Source organism: Numida meleagris, chromosome 2 (assembly GCF_002078875.1).
Source record: "Numida meleagris isolate 19003 breed g44 Domestic line chromosome 2, NumMel1.0, whole genome shotgun sequence".
Classification (NCBI taxonomy): Eukaryota; Metazoa; Chordata; class Aves; order Galliformes; family Numididae; genus Numida; species Numida meleagris.
Window position 1 is genome coordinate 89149562 of NC_034410.1, and position 18274 is coordinate 89167835.

The following is an 18274-nucleotide window of genomic DNA, read 5'->3' on the forward strand; positions in this document are numbered from 1 at the left end:
AATGTAAGTAATTTATCTTCCCTTTAGTTTTTTTTGTTTGTTTGTTTTACTTTTTTGCAGAGCGTCTGATAAATTTCCAAGAATAAAATCTATTTTTCAAGGTAGAGTAAGAAGAAGAGAGATTGGGCCAAATGGCCATGAGGACTACTTTCAATACTGTAAGACAACAAAAGCCTTCAAACGAAAATATGCAGCGTGGTTTGTTATGCAATACAGAACTCTGTCTTTTCTGACATTAAGCTTAAACTGGTAACTCAACATTTCAAGAAGAGGCACCAGCTATTAAAATACAGATAAGACTAAACAATCTTTGTGACTGTTCCAGGATCAAGAGAAGGATTAATAGAGTTCTGTATGCAACCTTGAAGGAAATACAGTGACAGCAAGAAAGAAAAAAAAGTAAATTTAAAAAAAAAAAAACAGCCAATGATCCAAAGCAGTAACTACAATGTAGGCTCAGGATCATGCAACATTGCACGAGATGTGGCGCAAAGGCAGCATTTATGACACAATGGAGATAAAAGTGAAAAATATATTTGACTGGATCCCCAACAACTCTGTAATGATAGAAAAATGCAAGCAAATTATGAAATTAATACTGATACACTTTTTCACGTAGCAACAGCCATCAAATACAGGGAGTTGTCAACAATGCAGCCTAGCCACAGAAGCCCATATGAAGTGTAAACATATGATTTGCTACAATTAAGCATAATATAAAATACTAAGAAATTATATGAAGGACTGTATCCTAAAAAAAGGAAACGATCACGCTAAAAAATCCTTCGCAAAAAATCCAATAAATAGAATCAATTACTAATGAACATTTGAAAATGTGAATGTACATATTAGACAGAGTTAGGGGAAAGAGAACGAAGATGATATTCTACATGCAGCAAAAAGAGAAAAAAATCTGCCTCTACCTATTTATATCTCCAAAATCAAAGCTAGGTCTCTTTCTATGAGTACTGCTATCTACAAATCACTGAAATCAGAAAGATAATTACTGAAAAAGGCTGCTCAGAAGATTATATTACAGTATTACAGCAGTGCCTTTGGCATCTTAAAATTTGTCTGTCACAAAGAAAAAAATATCAGCATAAAGAGGTCTACGATTTCTGTGGCTTCAAAAAAAAAATCTTCTTTTGCAACTTTCTTCTTCCTGTAAAGGAAAAGCTTCAGAAGAGGGCTGTAAGATATATTCTTCAAAGACAAATATCAACTGTGCTTTATGCTGGAGTTAGTGGGTTGCTGTTGGGCTTGAAATTTCCAAACATTTTCTACTTTGCTGTTTATGGCTTACTTTGATCTGATTCTAGCCCTCATCTCCTGAGACTGCCACAAATGCCATTTTTAGCTATTAAAAAAATCACAATCACATTTTAAGCTTTGAACGTACTGAAAAGGCAATGGTAAATGAAGGCTTTGCTACTCACCCTGAGTATCTGTTTATGCAGATTAAGCTATTTTAGGAAAGCTGAATTTGCAGGTAAAACCAACAAACCAGTATGTATACTACAACAGAAAATCTACACTGCCTGCAGAAAGCACCCATGAGCAGAGGAATAGCAAACAGGACATTTTAAATACTGAAAACGAAAGGTTAAACACCAATAAGCAGTATATTAGGACTGACCACTTGATGAATAATTGTATTTACCTCTGAATGAACTCTCTGTATGTGTGATTGAAGATTGCCTTTCTGAGAAAAGGCAGCAGGACAAAAGGCACAAGCATGGGGTTTTTCACCAGTGTGCTTGATCATATGGGTCTGCAACGCCCCCTTCTGGTTAAAGGCTTTTCCACATTCACTACATTTAAACGGTCTTTCACCTAAAGGAAAAAAAGGGGAGTTCAATGTAACTTAGCGGTTTCCTGTATGTATAACGAAATTCTATCAGCTAAAATAAAGTACTGCATATTTTACATTATTAGGTGATATCTTTATGAAGATTATTTACAACAGCTTCCCTCAGTTCAGAAAGCTGCTATGAAAAAGCACCGGAGGAAGAAAACAAACGTAAAAAGGCAAAAAACCTGGCCATCAAAAATTCTTACAGCAACACTGAGAAAGAAATACAGCCTCCACCCTCAGTGAGTGCCAACAGCCATTCGATTCTTTGCAACCATCTATGCCAAAAAAGTGAAGTCAAATGTTTTTATTATTCAAGCTACTGTATAGCCTCACTCAAAAATTAAAAACTTTGACTGTTCTCTTTCATTATTTCATATTAGTACTGAACATGAAAGAAAATCCTAGGCAATGTTGTTTTGAGAATGTGTTACTATTCCCTGATGTCAGTGTTTTCAATGTTGTATATACTTAGCAGTTATTTCCACTTTGATTAAATGTAAAAAAAACTCCCCAGAAATTTTCAGTGATGAAATGTAATGGAACTACATTAGTGCATTACAAAGCAGTTATAAACTGACATTAAGCACAAAATCCAGTACCTTCCAAGCTTGTGTCTCAGCTGCCCCCTGGAAATCTCCACTGCAAATTCAGCATTAATGCTTTTTTCCTTTTACTGAAACAGCTTAACAGTGAACTCCAAGACCCTGAGAAAGTTTGTTACTTTGCTTTTGCACATTCCTATAGCAAAAATCACTACAGGTGCGCTACATCTGGCTACATGATGTAACAGCATGTGACAAATATTATACACAAATAATTTAAATGAATATTTCATATTACTTCCAATTATGTTGACAGCCATAATTTGGTCTGGTTTAAGAAGACAAATTCTTAATTAATCTTATTGCTTGCAGTAAAGGCAGTTGCTTTCTGGAACAGGTTATAAGGATATCACAGCATCAAATCTTACGGAATGTACATTTTCTGTTCTGTTGCCTTTGAGTTTTGAAGATGCTTTCAAGTCTGTGGGTTATGGTATATCATTTTTAGTATAGATTAAAACACCAAACATGTAGGAAGCCCCAAATAATAGGTATTTTATACCCAAAAAGGTAATGCAACTATGACATCAGTTTACACACTGCAACGGCACTACAGGCATGCTCTTTTCCAAATTAATGGGGTATGTATCCTAAACTCTCGCACATGTGGTACCTCAAGCAGTTTGATGCCAGACAGACTGTCTGTGAATTTAAAGTAATAATATGCTTCCAATTAAATTAGTATTTCCTAGCTGCTTGAAACTTAGAGTGACCCACTGTCATGCGCAAATGGGGACTATCTATTTTCTGTCTCTGGTTTGCATTCTTCAAAAGAACTATAAATGGTCTTAAAACCTTTAAAGCTTCACAGAAGTATCCTCAACCAACTGTAGTTTTGACTCCTCAGTTCTGGTTAGATTAGCTAAAATAATGTATCTACACAGACTCTAAAATAGTAAAACTATTTTACAATGACTTTTGCGAATATTATTTTGACGTAACCTTTAAAGCAGGTAAAAAAGTTACCTCCTGTGTCACTGCATCATGACTAAAATCTATAAAACTTGAAAGGGTTCCTACAAAAGGGTAACGCAATGGAATTCTACAGGAATTTTTATTTCGCTATTGATCAAGAGTCATTTTCACATACAATGACTCATGACATGACTGCCTGAACACATGGCTAATACAAAGAACATTACGCACTTCGCTAATTTACTACTTTTATTAGCAAAAAATTAAACGAGCAGCAACTTATTCACAAGATGGAAAACAAACTTTACATCACCGGAGAACCTTCAGCGAAGGTTTGGTTTAAAGGGAAACTCATGCTTACAATGTTTGTCTGGTTAAAACTTAAGAACTAATATTACAGTTCTATGTACAATTCTTCCTAAACTTTTGCATTATTTTCTACTCTACATTTTTAGTTATTTCTATTGCTTAAGGTTGAAACAAATATGCATATTTATTACAGTAATTCAGCCAAAAACCCTTGCTATTCATTCCATGAAAGTGAACGGTCACCTATTCTTCTTCAATTATCAAAACTGAAGTCTAAGCTTATCGCCTCCAAAGTTCACTTTGGGCATCCTGAATATGGCAGTTACACTAAGTTCACAAAATACACAGCAGTAACTTTAAATAAATCAGTTAAAATAAAAAAAGCAAGGTCATTATGTTAGTAGAATTATTCGCTCAAGTTTCTATTGTTTTTATGATGGTAACTTTCAGAATCTGTTGATGATTTAAGATATTAATCAGAGTAGTAGACTAGCCTTGATCTAGGGATTCAAATTTTATGGCCCGCTGAAAGTTTAAGTACCAAAACAGGTACTCTGCAAAAAACGAATACTATGAAGTACTCACATTTTTCATAATAATGAGCCAAATGTATTAATAGTATTTCAGGTCTCCACACAGAAAAAAGTATTTAGCATCTCACAGGTTAATTAAATTTTGCAAAATAATTACTTCTACAGTCTTACCTGTATGTATTCTAACATGTCGAGTTAACTGGCTTGGTTTCTGGAACGTCTTTCCACAGTGAGGACAGGAATAGGTGAACCCACTTCTGTCAATATTTCTGTTATAGGATCTGGTATTTGATACCCTGTCATTAAAAAAAAAGCTTAATATTAAGTATAATTTTGAAGGAGCTTATTTCACTGCATAATTTTTTAACATAAGCTTTAAAACTGATGACAATATATAGTACCAGCCATATCAGTTAAAAAAATCTTTAACAGTGAATGATCAACGGAAACAGAGCACTTTTCTAGGTCTACCTCCACAATATAAATAATTGTACAGTTATTTCTGCAATAAAATTGATAGATCTTACAGGTTCTCTAGAGAATTTTCATTGTAAATTCTGCTACAATGATTTCACAACTCAATGGAAACAAGAAGGCAGCAAGCAAACCAATGCACCGTTTACAGCACTCCACATTTTCCATAATGCCTGAGTATTTACGTCTATATGGCAATTCAGCTTGGCAGTACTGCTCAAAGGTATCCAGAATTACAGATTTAAATACCTAGTGTTTTCCTGAAAACCCAATAAGAATTAGCTAATATGGATCAGATGGGCAAAAATACACAAGCACCTTGAAGCACAAGCTGGTATAACAACAGGAGAAACAGCAGGGAAGTAACAGTCTGTGCACAAGAAAATCTACACTTCTCAAATGATGCATTTTTCTACCTTAAGAAAACACATACAGTGTCTATTTAACAGACAGTACATTTTCTCTTGTAGTTACTTCAAATTTTACACGCATTTCAAAACTCTTTTTTTTTTATATATATATTCTTGCAGAACAAGTAGAGTCTGGGTGAAATTGTTACTAACACGTTAACTGTATCTACTAAAATTTACTGAAGTATCCAGAGTAAAATCTCCTAAAGACTGAAGAACAGCAGAGACAGTAGGATCAATTTTAGAAACCATCCTGCTTTCCACCTCAGGATGACGGATGTACAGCAGCCTGATGAGCTTTTTGATGAGAAATTTCATCTGTTTAAACTATAGCTGTGGTATTTTAATAAGGAAATACATGCCCCCAACTTGGAGACAGCTGAAGGGATAATCCTTCAAGATCAGGTCATCTTTTAAAATATTTCAGCATTTACAGGTATATTTTAAATTATGACTTTGTAATAGTTTCTATTCAAATATTTCAGTGACAGAACAGATACCTTTAAGGAAGGGGAACTACATTCTACTTTCCGGAAAAAAAACCCTGGAATTATGAAAAGCCTTGTTTCCTTAACTCCTAAAAAATTCTTAAAGTTTACCTAATAATGAAAAGCAGGAATTAAATAGTAAGATTTTTTATCAACATATGTAGATCCTTGAACCTTAAGCAAATATTATACTGGATACTGTTAGGCGAGTTAGATAAAACAATAACTTTTCATACTTTCTCTGAACAATATGAGAGGACTGAGTCAAATTAAAATTCAGAATTTCGACTGAAGAACGGAAGATCAGAGCTACATTAGCTTTTTGATGAGGTAGTTCCTGCAACTCATTAGCCTGGCTCACATACTCGAGTTGCTTTGGAACTGCTGGTAAAAGGATAGTAAGTAACTATTGTAGACAATAATAGAAAATAATTTCTTGAACACAAATGCAATGTGTTTCCAGACCTGATAAATAAAGCAGATCTCATATAAGGAGGCTCTAAATTCAAAAATAATTTATGTTCGGGAAAATGAAGATAAACAAATGATGAAGGAGCTCTGCTTCCCTGCAAGACCAGAGGAAATACTCTTAAAGAAACAATCTGAATGAAAATACTAGTAATAATTCCTTTTCCTGTTTTGCCATTAACCACTGTGTCAAGATTATTGTCATATCAATTTTGTCCCTCCCTGTCATGAAAAACTTTCCATCTTCAGCTTTTTTTAAAAGCCAATTAAAACTACTCTTATACCTCATTTACATCAAAACATAGGATGCATAATGCTCTCTCAAAACCACAGCTGCCATATTCTATTCGCTCCTCTATTTTTATTATCCTAACTTAAAAAGGAGACATCCACAATGAGAACTTGCTTCTTGACTCATTATACACTTATGCGTTTCAGTACAAACATAGCAACCTCGTACTTCAAACCCTCAATTTTCAGTTTGCAAAAAGGAACTACAACTATTCTTTTTTAAACCCTCTGGAACATAACTAGTAAGATCTGTCAACCTGCAAAAGCTGCCTATAAACAGAATAGGGAACACCTGACATTTCTCACTTTGTTGTTTTTTCATTTCTCCTGTAGTTATTTCCTATAAAAATCTTAGGCTTTCTTAGTATATATAGTTTACATATACAATTATATATAAACTTTCTTAATACAATTTAGTGTAAACTAAGCCAATAGAAGTGTTTCTTTCTACTAAAAGTAATTTTTCATCTTCCCAAGATGGAATCAAATTAAGAGTGCTGAAAAGTTATATAACAAATATTTACCTAAAGTAAAAGGAACATACGTTAGGCCTCATTTTTTCCCTTCATTATGTGCTTTGTCAGATTTGCAAGAAGCTCATGGAAGGTCACGATAGGAACTACTAGGAAAAAACTACTAAACTGCAAGGAACAGCCTGTTTCTTTGACGAGGGAAAGTATGAGGATTTGTGTGATTCCAGTAACTGCTATATAAAATTAACACAGGTTTGCTTCAATGTACTGCTACTAGGCTTCAAAATCGCATGAACACACTTCAGAATGTATTCCATATAAAAAAAACAACAAAAAACCCACAAACCTGTATACTTAACCCATATGCAGATGGAAGTATGTTTAGTATGGGTCCCCAGATATAAAAACAGCCTCCAGAAATAATCACCCAGTTTAGGAAGTATTTACAAACCAATGCAATTTCAGAACAGCATACCAAAGAAAGGAAGCCACCAGCACAGGTCATGGTACTTTGCTGACTGGAAATGCAACTCCTGCCTTCCTAGCTATCACCATAAAAGTAACATCTGTTCATTTTGTTACAAAACTCTGATTGTCACCTTATTTTATAGTGAGTTTTCATATGCTCCTTCAGCTGTGAGGAAGTTTCAAATTCCTTTTTGCAAGATTTGCAGCTGTGGACTCTACTGCCTGCCAATTCTTGACGATGTTCTTCCATGTGTATGGACAGCTGACTCTGTAACGTAAATTCATCTCCACACTCTGAACAGATAAGATTCTGAAACAGATAATACAGACTGATTTTTATAAAGATTCACAAACAAACACAAGTTCTGCTCAAGTAGGTGCATGCATAGTTTTAAGGACACTGGCAGCTAGAAGCAAACAGCAAGTATACAAGTGAAAAAAGTTTATGCCCCATAAAATAAAACAGGAATCGCTGCAAGCTTATGGTAATACTTACTTTCTACAAAATTCCACCTGTACTGAACTGTGCAGGAGTTTATAAGTAGCAGCAACAAGCAGTTCAATACTGTCATCTCTACTCCCTGTTTCTTGTTCAGTACTGTCATCTCTACTCCCTGTTTCTTTGCTGGCGTCTTTCAAGATACACACCATAACTTACCTCAATGCTAGAAATCTACATAAACATTAGAGAAAAAAAAAAAAAACAAGCCACTCCCTAACTAAAAACATCTTAACAGCAGATTTAAAGATTTTACACTTTTACTGGTTAAAAAGATATGGAATGTCACTTACTCTTACAGTAAACACACCACAGTCACTACTGACTTACCGTAAGCTATCCTCACAGACAACAGAAATAAGCAGGGGCACAGCAGGGGAAAGGAAGTGACAGCAAACAAACATGTACTCCACTGCTAATTTAACTTTTTATACCGCTCATCCTGAAAACCTGCTGAATGACAGCCAGGACCACTTTCTGTGACCTTGAATTATACCTTATGGTTCAAGTTCAAATTGCAGTTCTCCAAGGACAAGGCCACGTGCACAATCACTGGGAAAGTCACTCTTGTGATTCTCTAAATTAATTACTACATTCATCTCTGTTTTAGCACAGAATTATGCTGTGTTACAAGCATGTATTCATTAGCAACCAAAAAGCACTGATATTTTTCCAAGTTCGACGTCTCAGCTGCATACTGACTTTTTTATTTTTATTTTTTAAATTGGGAGGTATCACAATCTATTGTTCTGACACCTGCACCAGATGTGAAAATCACAGTAGTTAAAGTGTAGAAATGAATAACAGAAATCACTCTTAGGTATCTTCCTTGCTGCTCAATTTTCTTATTTTAATGCTTCTGGCAGTCCAAAAATCAAGTTCCTTCAATAAGTTCAGTGTCCTCTTAAGTGAAATGACTACTTACACAGAAAGAAAAAATAGGAGGTCTCATAAAAAAACAGCTTCATGACACATTAAAGAGATTGTGAACGAGTCTCAGTCATAATCAAAGTACACTAACAGAGTGCAGAAATGTTTACAAAGACTAGGAATTATCTAAAATAACAAGTTATTACACTTGGGCCTATCAACGTACATAAAATCACTGAAATCGCTCCAAAATAAAAGTATTTGTGAAGAAGTAAGACCAATGTTTAGGTGGGATTAGTTTTACTTACTGTGCATTCATCAATTAATGATCACTGACTGTGTACGAATACTACTGAATGTGGACAGAGTCTGCAGGAGAACGCAGGATTATAACACCTGTTTCTATCTGGTATGTTAATTTCTGTTACTACTATTAAAATAGTTTCCTCACCAAAAATTTTGTTTCTCTTGTAAATGACATCATTTATTCAGTCTTCCAATCTAAAATATATAGCTGAGAGATTAAGTACAATCAGCACACGTTCATCTTTTCAAAACTTAAATGATGAGATATAATGTATTACCTCTTCTTTCTCATGCAGCATTATATGAGCTTTCAGGCTGGCCACTCTGGAGAATTTCTTGTTGCACACAGGACACGTAGGATCTTCGCCATTGTGAGTGCATTTATGAAGTGTCAAGTTGAATTCAACATTAAATGACATTGAACACTGGTCACATCGGTGAGGCTGTTTGTTAAAACCCCAAAAATAAAGACAAAATTCAATCTTCCCAAAAGTGATATATAATACAGACGACATGTAACTAGAACTCAAAATTTAAAAAAACCTAAAACCCCCACATATCATAATAATGCCTAATAGCACCAGTTTAAAATATTTATTCTTCAGGTTTCACTATTGGAAATGCTAGCATTTTGCTTTCAATAGTGTGTTTGGGAAAAGAAAGCAGGGAAATTAAAGAAAGCAGGGGACTCAAAATTGAGACTCTCTAAGGAGAATGAAGTTAGCGGGAGAAAAAAAATGAGCAAGAGACAGATAAGTTTCCCCGCTTTAAAACTGAGATACTGAATTATCCTTAAACTCAATTAATTATCCAACCAGAGAAGCAAAGAGTTTAGCTTATGCTAGGATTCAGTGCTCTTCAGTTGCCATCTGCACAACCACTTTTAGGTAGAAAGGCTCTTTCGCAAGCATGGAATATAATAGTTTTAAAAACATGAACTTCCAGTTTTTATGGATCAGTTTTGTAACATGGAAACCTGGATTTCAAGAAGCATTTGGACAAAACCCTCAGAAATACGGTTTGAATTTTGAGCGATCCTGTGGGGAATCACAAGTCAGACTCAATCATCCTTGTGGGTCCCTTCCAACTCGAGATATTCTATGATTCTGGGATTATTATATAAGTAGCTCTTACTATATATTAATTAACATCTCTAAGTTAAACATTTCCTAAGAATTAATTTATAACTGCAACTACCATAAGCTGTACAAGAACTTTTCCAATCACATGAGAAGCTTTGTGAAATAGAAAGCAAGGAACAGAAATCAAATAAAATGCTTCAGATTATACATGAAACCTGTGGCAAAAGCTCAATTTAAAGAGTCAGCAGAATCTAAATCACATATCTGTTTTTTTCCTCTTTCTTTCCCATATTTGATTTGGAAGCAGCTGTTGCGATGAAATTAATCTACTGACTCATACATACTAGGGTAGGTAGCCTGACTTTATTGAAAACAGATGCAAGAGACAAGCTGGGTCCAGATAATTGATATAATCATTTTATTTTTATTGCCAATGTAGAGTCAGTTTGCAAATTCAATTAAAAGGATCCTATGTTCTCTCATCCACCTGAGTATTTTATAAATTAAACAGCTAAAAATAACTATTACTGAACTGAAAACAATAAGAAATTACTTTGATGCCATTTATCTCAAAGGAAACATGCAGAAGAGTGAAAGATCTTCATAAAACTCTCAAGTTCCTAAGCAGTAATTACTAGTGATGTAACAACAACAAAAAACCTGAAAATAGTAACTTTCATATATTGACAAGTGAAGAATCAAGACACACTAATATATCAAGTTTAAATCCGTAATTCATTAAAGTCATACCTTGTCATTTTGCTCATGATCCCTCATATGGCGCTGGAACTGGGTCTCTTTTGGAAAAGACAGCAAACAGATCTCACACTTAGGGAAGCTGGGTACTTGGTAGGGAAAATTACCGTTCTCTATATTCGGTGTCAGCACACCATCTACAAAACAAGCACGGAAACATTTTGTATGGTGCCCCATTCTATTTACTTGTAAGGTATTGTAAAAACAAGAGTTCCTTAAAGATTAAACTATTCTAATTCCTGCAAGTTTTTGACAAGATTGTAACTGCACTGAAACCTGAAGATCTCCGGCATAAAGGACGTTACTGTTTCCATTCACACTAGGACACAGGAATACATCCATCCCTGTAAAGGCCAGTTCTTGAGGACATAATCACCTTTTTCCTTGTAATTACAAACCACTTTCTTCAGAGCTTCATAAAGACCCTTCAGTTTTGCAACATAATGAAATGCTGACAAATGCACTAGATATAAGATTAAAGACACTGATAGAGGTTACTTTTAATAGTATTGCATCACGTGTTTTAAAAAAATTAACACAGCAGTCAGCAGTTCTGACTACCCATGTTTCTGCACCTCTCCCTCCTGACACCTCCGAAGTTTTCTTTTCTCTTTTCCCTCTTTCAGATAACTTTAAGTATCTTCTATCTCTTCTATTTCTGGCAATGTAAAATCTTTATTTTTACTGTTGTAGAACTACCACTTATGTTTCAAACAGCTGAAAAAGAAGCAATAAAATGCAAGTCACGTGCATTCAATGGAGAAAACTGTTTTAATAGACCCAGTCCAAACCTATACAGTTTTCTTGTTCTGAACGCCCAGTGTAACACAGCTTTTGATATACAGGTTGAAAGCTTCAATATTCTCTCAGATTGAAGAAGTCAGTCCTATTAATCTTTTTCTTTTACCTCAAATATTTAACACGAAAAAAAAAATTGAATGATAGGTTCCAAGTAACAAACTGATTTTGCACTTGAGATCATACCATACTGCGAGGTAAGCTACCTTTGTGCAAGTAAAATGTTACGGAAAAATTGGCAGATCCTTCAAAGCAGTATTAATAAAACAGAAATAAAACTCTGTTGACTCATGCTGCAGCTTGAGGACACTAAAGAGAAAAAAAATCATGGAATTCTGCTTCAAACACTGCCACAACTCCAAGTGAATCAACAACAGAATGCAACAAGATGAAAAAAAAAAGGGGGAATGCTGGTTTTATTATCTAGACATGCAAGACATGAGGCTTCCCCTTTAAACTGTCAATGCCTCTCTCTGCGTTTTTAAGAATGAGGCATAGGAAGCAACAACACAACTAGGGATTTACAGCGTCCTGTTTACATTTCCTCTAAGAGGCAACTTCATAGCATACTTCTGCTCAGTACTACTCCTATCTCCAAGCCCTCTATCATTCAACACATCAATTCCACGGGGGAAAAAAAAGAAAATAGTACGTTATGCCCTGACCACCTTTTCTTCCCACTAAAATTCTCGTGAACAGCTTTAGAAAGCTCGCAGTTAAGGAAGCTCCTCAGAACGTTTCAGAACAAGTCAGCATCAGTGAGAAATCACAACTGAAAACCGCAGCCTGGGAACTTACGTTTCCCATTGCTGGGCTATCCAAATCACCCAATTAACTTTCACTTTGCAGAGTTGGTTTTCGCATCGTTCTGTTAGAGAGAAAATAATGTGAGTGCCACAGAACTTGACCACGCGTACGTCTACTGCATCCTTTAAAGAACTCCCTGTTGTAAATGCACAGTATAAGCAGACAGTATCAGTAATACTGGCACGACATTAAAAAAATAAAAAATGAAAATAAAAAAAAAAGACGTGAAAGGAAAATTTACTCCAATACTTGGACAAGATGGAAACTTAATGAAGAAAGCTTTCTTCTCCCATGGAAAAAGGAGTAATTGTTCAACCCAATGAAGGCCTGACCTCTCTCTTACTTGAGAGCTGAAAAATGATCCAATCCATGACTTCACAAAGGCTTTAAACTTTCTCTACGAACCCATGACATGACCATCTTTGAACATTCACTCTTCAGATCAAAGAGAGAAGACAACACACTAAAGCAGTGCTGCAGCAACTGAGCTAGCAAAAGTGTAACTTTCACACAATCAAAAGTGCTAACTTCCCTGCAATTTGAGACAAAGAAAGCAATAAGTTCACCCGTGTGTGTAACTAGTAACCAGATACCAAGCTAGTTACTTTCCAGGTCAGTAACATTTATATGCTATTTTTATTAAAGCGTGCATCATATCTGCATCAAGCACAATAATAATTAGTCTACAAGCTATACATCTTCCTTAAGAATTCAAGAAAGACTTCAGTGGAACTGTGTATTAACTAAAAATCGAACATCTTGCAGCAGAATTTCATAGGAAAGAATAGAGAAGCGGCCTAAACTTTGGCAAATCAGCAGCTGAGCACATCACAGCCCACACAGAAGAGCCAAGAATTTCTCAAGAGCGAGCACAAACCCGGAGCTGCCTGGAAGCCTCTCCACCTCCCTCGAGGCCCTCTGGCTCCCAGGAGAGAGAAGGCACGCACTTGGAAAATTCAGTGCTACATGTGTAACATCTTAAGCCTCTCTCTTTCAAAGGAAACCTTTGTGACCCTCTGCAAAGCCAGATCTTACAATCATAAGATTGTGTCTTTCATAGCTGGCGCCCCAAAAAGCAAAAGGAAGAAGTCCGAGGAATCAGGACTGGGCCTGAGACTCAGCGACTGGACTGTACAAATACACTCGAAGGAGGCTGCTTGGCAGAGGGCTCCTACTCCAGAAATGCACCAGAGGGCCCCAGGGATAAGGTGTAGCAAACAAATTTAGTTTAGATTCCAGACATCTCAACTACTGAAGATAAGATGAATGCTGCTCTAAGTAGTTACAGCCAGTATAAGCAGAAAAACAGCCCCATTTGGACTTAGAAGAACTTTGAAAGTTCAATTGTTTCACTTCTATTCAAAGGGCAGGACTGAGATCTAATGCAGATTAGAATTAGAACAAATTCATTTCTTCCTTATCACTCTGCCTGAAATAGCTTAAGAGAAAGATGAAATTATTATAATCTTTTTTCCACTTATATTGTCACTAAACCCAGTTTGGTCTCTATTACCAGCCAAACACAGGGTATTTCTAAGAGCCACATAGCTCCTTTCTATTAAAAATGCAGGTAGTGACTTTTCATTTCATTCTTCTAGTAATAAGGAAAGCATTCAGAACAATATCCCCACAGAAATCCAGAAATTTGAGAACAGCAAGGACAAAACGTTATGTATTTAGGATTGGGAAGACAAAAACAGAAAAGACATTGTCAATAAAAGAAGTAACAAGTGAGGTCGTAACTTTTCAGGCAGGCAGGCAGCACGGACTCCAGGTGTGGTTTGGGCCTGCTGGCATTTAGGTATGAAAATGAAGTAACAGCTTGACAACTTTTAGTGAGAAGAATTAATAACCAGATACAGACAGTATTCACGTTGGTGACTCACTCTCACAACAAGTCAAAGTATTAATCTGCTTTACCGTATTTCAGGGAAATTAGCAATAAAACCCAGGTGTGTTATCATGGTTACTTATTTCAAAGAAGCAATGCTTTTGGATGCATCATGGACCATGAAACAAGCCCAACGCTGAAAATTACTTAACCTTATTTAATGGCCAATAGTTTTGAAGACCCCAAAAACGGTGATGATGCGAATTCAGCGAGTCAGCAATAGCATACAGATAAGAGTTCCCTGCTTACCAAGGGGAAACAAAATTACAAATACTGATGCAGATAATAAAGCATCTGATTGTCACAATTAGCAGCTCTATCATAAATACTCAATATGGTGCCTAAGCTCCCAGAAAAATGTAAATATTGGGTACACAGATTAAGCCATCTGTTTGTCTTAGGTATACTCTGTCCAGATGACAACACAATTCTGCTGTCTGCTAACAAAGATACGAGAACACTATTCTACTCAACAACAAATAATTAAGTTTGATTTTTTGAATATATTACAGGCAACAGGTTAACTTACTAAGCATATTACTTCAATTAAAAGAAAAAAAAACAACATGAAAATGTGGCATTCTCTTGCTAGAGTGATGCTATTTGCTGATGTCCCATAAACATAAACACATACACACAGAAGGCACGAAGTGAACGTCAGACTAACAAATCCCCTGAAAAACAAATGTTGCTTTCAGGTCTGCATACTTCAACAAATGATCACAGAATCACAGAATTGGAAGGGTTGGAAGGGGCCTCTACAGATCATTGAGTCCAAGCCCCCTGCCAAAGCAAGCTCCCTACAGCAGGCTGCACAGGAGGGCATCCAAGTGGATCTTGAATATCTCCAGAGGAGAATTCCCAGCCTCCCCAGGCAGCCTGTTCCAGCACTCTGTCACCCTCACTATGAAGAAGTTCCTTTGCACACTGCTGCAGAACTTCCTATGCTCAAGTTTAGCCTGATAAACCTCACTGAGCAAGAGTGAAGTTTAAACCACTGTCACTTATTAACACTAACTGTATGGAAACTGCACAAAAGCTTTGGTGCACGAATGCGATTTTAATGTTCCTCCAGTGATAACATAAATCAACTCTATTACATCATAATTTGAGACAGACAGTGATACATCAGTACAATTAAACTGAACAGGAAGCAGTTAGCTCATTATGCACTGCCAAACAAAGACTTCAGTTTGTATTCTTGCACTTTGTCCACAGTGCAATGGTATGGAAAAAAAAAAAAAAAAAACAAAACACAGACTTGGAAAGTATCAAAGATAGCAAGCACTTAGCTTAAAGACGGACTTAAAGATGGAACAGAAGGCTGTGAGGTTACCTGACTGCAACCTTTCAGTATCTAAAGGGCAGCTGCAGGACAGAAGGGGACAGACTCTTTAGCAGGGTCTGTGGTGACAGAACAAGGGGAAATGGTTTCAAGCTCAAAGACAGCAGATGTAGCTTAGATAAAAAGAAAAAATCTTTTACAGTGAGGGTGGTGAGGCACTGGAACAGGTTATACCTAGTGTTGTAGTTGATGCCCCATCCCCGGAGACTTTAAATGTGAGGCTGGATAAAGCCCTGGGCAACATGATCTAGCTGTGGCATCCCTGTTCACTGCAGAGAAGCTGGACTAGATGGCCTTCAGAGGTACCTTCCAACTCCAAGGATTCTGTGATTCCATTTGAGCACTCTGAATGCTACTGCCTTCAAGTTATTTGGAAATGCTTTGTCCCTCATGGAGCATCAGCCATTAAGTTTTGGGTCAGCTCAGATACAGATCTCTGTGACACAGCCTTCTGAACAACTAACCTCAGGATGCAAGTCAGTAGGCAGGTGCCCTCTGCCCTAAGCCACTGATACCACCTCAGTGCAGATGGAGGAAGACAGAATTAGAGCACTCCCGAACATTTCTTCCATACGTAAGCAGCACTGTGCCTCATGGCAGTATCTGCAAGGCGCAGATGGGCTCATTCAGCTGTAAACGTGGCATAGCCTTATTACATCTCTCACAGCCTACCAGCATCAGGCTGAGAGGACAATTCCATGCAACGCAGCTCCTGGAATTCGGTGATGATAACTGAAGTTACCTGGCAGCTGGCAAGTCTAGGGATGCAAGGGTCTGACTCTATCAAAACCTATTACCTAATTTATGAATTTGAAAAAAAAAAAAGTGCTAGAACAAGATGGCAGGGATGGCAATATTGATGTTTCCTCATACCACACCAGAAATCACGATAATGAATAATGATATACGAATCATGAAAACATTTTGCTTCGCTCTGCAATCATGAAAGAATCAGATTTGTTTAAATTTAACTCAGCACTTTCTTAAACAAAAACAGTCTGCCTTCTGATGAGAGGAGTGGGGGAAGACTCAACTCTCAGTCCACGCACTGGACCAAAACACAGAGATTAATAAAGACCTGCTAATACATATTTAAAAAATAAGGTAGCTCTCATTATTTTGGTCAATATTCAAGTTAGAATTTAAGCAGTACCAGTACAGACATTTAGCTCCCAGAAGCACACTGCTGAGAAGGATGTCCAGATGGCAGCTGTCCTAAGTGTTTGTTAGCACAAAGCAGCCACATTCCTCTCTGGAGCACCAAAGCCTCCCCCAAGTTTCATCACCACTCTGCAGGTAGCAGAGGAGATGAGCAGGACACAGAACGAACAGCTCCACTGTATCTGGTTCGATGCAACCTAGACTGCTTTGGATCTGCTGGGATAGAGCTAATTCTGTCATAGCCTGTAGAGCGCCATGTTTTAGACTGGTGAGAAAAACAGTGCTTATTACACACCAATGTTTCGTTCCTCCTGCACACTGCTTGTAGAGCATGAATGCAGCCTGCTTCTCACTCTGCACTCCCAGTGAACAGGAGGCCACGGGGGGACAGCTGCCGAGGGGATGGCCATGCCATCCAAAAGCATGCTCAGCAAAAAACAACTCTGGGAAGTCCTTCCAAGGTAGCTGAGCGTCAGTCTGCTTGTGAGAGGCGGTAAGTGACTGCCTTTCATGGCTTTTCCCCCCCCCCTCCTTTTTTTACACCTTCCTTCACTTATCAGTGTATCCTTATCTCAAACCACAAGCTTTTTCTCACTTTTGTTCTTCTATTTCTATCCTGCAGAGAAGAGAGGGAAATTAGTTTTTGCAGGCCAAGGTGAAACTGACCACATGAATAGCCCATCCACATCACCCTAACCTACACAGGTACATGAAAATTGGCATTTCCTTAACCAAACTTGATACCTTCATTAGACATTCAGGTAAATATTGCTACATTTATTGCTCAATACTCTAGAATAGAAATTACATTTTTTGGACAGCTGTGCATTTGACACCAAGCTAGAGCTTTTCAGAGGTTTGCTTTTACAAGATTTGGACCTTGACCCCTACCTATGTCCAGGCACTATACCGTCAACAGAAACTTAAGAATGAACTAAGTAATTTGCTCAGCAATCTAGCAAATTCACACAACCTACAACTCCAGCAGTCCAAACCCTGCGATGGGGGTTACCTAGAACTACAGCAGCCACACACGTAATTCTTTCCTAATTTCTTTCTCAGGTTAGAGGCTACGTCATGAGAACTTCTGTGAATGTGTTACTACCGCGCTAATACCAGTTATACACTGAGCTGTTCATGCTTTCTTTAGAAAGATCTACATAGAGAAGCATATTTTCCAATGCATTATTCTTGCTTCAAATACATTCAAGATCTCATCCTGAAATTTTCAGAAGAGCAAAAGCCAAGTCCTGCCATTCCTCTGTGTTAGGATTTGCTATATAACTACTGCTCACATCACAGCAAATTCACTCTTGAAGTTTCTTGAAAACCGTTTTCTATACTTCACTAACCTCAAATGGGAAGTTAATTTGAACAGTTCGATTAACTTAAGAAATAAAAACTTTAAAAAAATACTAATCACAAGATACATCAGGGAAAACATTACTAATACAAACAAAAAAGTTGGTTTAG

At 36.9% G+C, this 18274-nt stretch overlaps 1 protein-coding gene across 6 annotated transcripts in view; it reads right to left on the bottom strand.

Moving 5' to 3' along the window:
• ZNF236 (zinc finger protein 236) overlaps positions 1–18274 on the bottom strand; it is a 69411-nt gene that overhangs the window by 48352 nt on the left and 2785 nt on the right. For 5 of the 6 annotated variants that reach the window (XM_021386984.1, XM_021386985.1, XM_021386982.1 and 2 more), the window contains exons 2-6: positions 10794–10936; positions 9240–9404; positions 7418–7596; positions 4386–4510; positions 1661–1833 (exon numbers count right to left, since the gene is read on the bottom strand). In XM_021386984.1, the coding sequence (XP_021242659.1) occupies positions 1661–1833; positions 4386–4510; positions 7418–7596; positions 9240–9404; positions 10794–10936 (785 nt within the window). Of the gene's footprint in view, positions 1–1660; positions 1834–4385; positions 4511–7417; positions 7597–9239; positions 9405–10793; positions 10937–12395; positions 12466–18274 lie in introns of those variants that run through there. The other variant, XM_021386986.1, reaches the window with a different exon arrangement.